This window comes from Nannospalax galili, unplaced genomic scaffold, assembly GCF_000622305.1.
Source record: "Nannospalax galili isolate Female #2095 unplaced genomic scaffold, S.galili_v1.0 scaffold209, whole genome shotgun sequence".
Taxonomy (NCBI): Eukaryota; Metazoa; Chordata; class Mammalia; order Rodentia; family Spalacidae; genus Nannospalax; species Nannospalax galili.
The window spans coordinates 2,110,683-2,113,710 of record NW_008360319.1 but is presented as its reverse complement, the minus strand read 5'-3'; the positions used below and the strand labels follow the sequence as shown (position 1 = coordinate 2,113,710).

Genomic DNA, 3,028 nt, shown 5'->3' with positions numbered 1-3,028 from the left:
AATGTAAATTATGTGTACACTGGGAAAGCCGGCATTATTTTACTATGTTATCTATTCTTATGTATTTTACATATTCATTGAGCAGCCAAGTTCTGTGAAATATTTTGTAAGAACTATATGTTATAGAAAGGTGGAAAATCCTTAAAGACTAAGTCCATTTTTCTTATTTCTCATTGAAAATATAACACGTTTTTCTATTTAAATTCAAAATTGGACCAAGGTTTTAGTCACAAAATACATTTTGCTGTCAATTTTCTGTGTATTTTAAAATAAGTTCTATCTGTAAAGAACAGTTTCAACATAATTGAAGAAAAGATTAAATGTATTTGGGGAGAAGGTCATTCCCTCCCCAGTTAATATTTTGTGGAAAAATTAAGCATATACAGTAGAAACCAAACTGAAAGGTATTGCCCACATTAGAATACAAATATTTCATTTTATTCTCATAATAACCAAGACCTCAAATACCACTTTTAGTGACTCATATTAATTTAATTGCAACATTAGCTTTTATAATCATAGATGTAAAAAGACCAGTGTGTTCCAAACATAATTATCTCGCCAGCATCTCATTTCATGAAATTATTAGTTAAGATGAGCGCCTCGGAATGAATTTGTATTTGATTAGTTTCACTTATTTAAGAACACTGAATAATTTAAGGTCTGTTTAAACAGAAGAGGGGTGACAAGAGGGGCATTCATGAGAGTGCTGAATTCTCTTGCACCCCATCCTTTGCAGAGGAACCCCGTGCTCCCTAAACAGAGGCTGACTGTGCATACCTTCTAGGCGTAGCCACATCAACCGTCCCTTCACACTGACCACAGAGGCCACACACAGCTCTCCCGGATTCCTGGGGTTCACAGCTTCAAGCTTCATGTTCTTTGTGAAGCACCGACTGAAAGACGCCTGAAAGAGAAAGAATATCACCCCTGAGCCAGAGGCTCCCAGAGCAGGACACGGGGCACCGAGCTGGCCAACGGAGGAAAAGGACACATGCACACCTGTATCTCTTCTCCGAGACAGGCTTGTTCACCACCACTCCTGAGCAAAGAAGTATGAATTCTCCATCACGTAACTCAGAAGTCTGAACTGTGCCTGGCACACAGTGGGGGCCTAAAGACGGTCCGCTAAAGTGAGGGCACAGATACACTCTCTCACTAAACCCATGTGCACCCTAATTTAATGGAATTTCTATCACACATCGTTTCTTCTGTTCTCCCGTACTCCTTGCTAAAATCATACCTAGGGTGTTAAAGGAGGCAGATGGAGTCTCCATCTGGTATCGTTTTCTTTTAAAGGACATTTAAAGAATGCCCTTTAGCACATACAGTGTGGGTCTGCTGGGGATAAATTCCTTCATTTTAATTTCTCTGAAATTATCTTTGTTTTCCTATTCTTTTTATTTGTCTTTACTTTTCGAATTAACTTTAAATTTTTTTACATGTGGTGGGGGCTGGGGAGATAGCTCAGGCACTAAAGCATTTGTCATGCTCGCAAAAGGACCTGAGTTCAATCCCCAGAACTCACATAAAAAATGCCAGAGTGTGATGACCCTTGCTTGTGATCTGCACACTGGGGAGGCACAGATGGCCAGATCCCTGGAGCTCAACGGCTAGCCAGCCTAAACCAGTTAGAGAGCTCCAGGCCAATGAGACGCTCTAAGGAAAAAAAAAAAAAAAAAAAAAAAGCAGGCACATCTGAGAAATGACACCAGAGGTTGTCCTCAGACCTGTATATACAGTTGTACACATGTGCACATGCAGCCATGCATACAAACATTCACACACATACACATATGTATACAAAAAAATTACATATAGCAAAATTTCTGTTTGGGGTGCCCTAGTCTGTCTGTGAAGGTCGGGCTAGCTGTCGGGCCAATGCACACAGTCTGCAACTGAGGGAAGGCAGCTGACTGCATTCCTTTCTTTTTTCTCTGTACATGTGAGGTGACCTGATTCAGGTTCCTGCCTTGACTGTCCTGTGTCATGGACTGTCACCTGGAATCGCAAGCCAAATTAACCCTTCACTCCCCTAAGCTGCTTTTGGTTGGGATACTTTATCACAGCAACAGAAAGCAAATGAGGACACTTAGTATTACTAACTGCATCTGAGGGTCACTCCTGCAAGAATCAGTAAGGAGTCTGTTCTATTTTGTGACTAAATAGTTAATATATATGCACCACAATTAATCAATCTATTTACCAGTTAAGGAATGTTTGAGCTGTTTTCAAATTTTAGTTTTTGTGAATAAAACTGCTATTAATCCTTCAGGTACACGTTTTTGTGTAATCAGAAATCTATGACTCTATTCAGACTGCTGCCATAACAAAATAGCACAGACTGAGTGATTTAAACTACAGAAATTGATTTTCACAGGCGCTTACAGGCTAGGAGTCCAAATTGAGGCTTTTGCTTGGTTAGTTCCTCCTGAGTCCTCTTTCCTTGGTTCATGGATGGAGATCTAAATATGTTCTCTCCTAAGGTCATCCCTCTATATGTGACCTGCATTCTAACTTCCTCTTCTTATAAGGATGCCAGCCATACATAATTAGGACCTCTTTTTACCGTAATCATTTCTTTAAAGGTCCTCCCTCCAAATATGGGCACAGTTTAAGGTACCATGGGGTTCAGACTTGATCATATGGCTTAGGGGACAAACTAGTTCAATCTTCACACTACATTTTTACTTCTTTGAAAATGCGATTGCTGGATCATATGTCCAACAGACATTTAACTTTTTAAGATGTTTATTTTCCAAAGTACCTACACCACTTTGGCACTGCTACAGTTGTATACGCATGTTTTCGTGGCTATGAATCCTCGATAGCACTGGTATTGCTGGTCTTTCAAACTTTAGTCATTCTAATAGATATCTGGGCGTCCTAGTTTAATTTCTGTTGCTGTGATAAAATAGCCTGATAAAAAAATAACTTGAGGGAGAGAAAGTTTATTTTCCCCCACAATTCCGGCTTGTGGTCCATCATCATAACTGGGAAGTCAGGGAAGCCGAAACTTAAAACAGCA

The 3,028-nt window shown here is 39.8% G+C and overlaps 1 protein-coding gene across 3 annotated transcripts in view; it reads right to left on the bottom strand.

The window, feature by feature from the left end:
• Sfmbt2 (Scm like with four mbt domains 2) overlaps nt 1-3,028 on the bottom strand; it is a 229,799-nt gene that overhangs the window by 63,092 nt on the left and 163,679 nt on the right. For all 3 annotated transcript variants that reach the window (XM_017796107.2, XM_029559693.1, XM_029559692.1), the window contains exon 11: nt 781-907. In XM_017796107.2, coding sequence (XP_017651596.1) covers nt 781-907 — 127 coding nt within the window. The remainder of the gene's footprint in view (nt 1-780; nt 908-3,028) is intronic.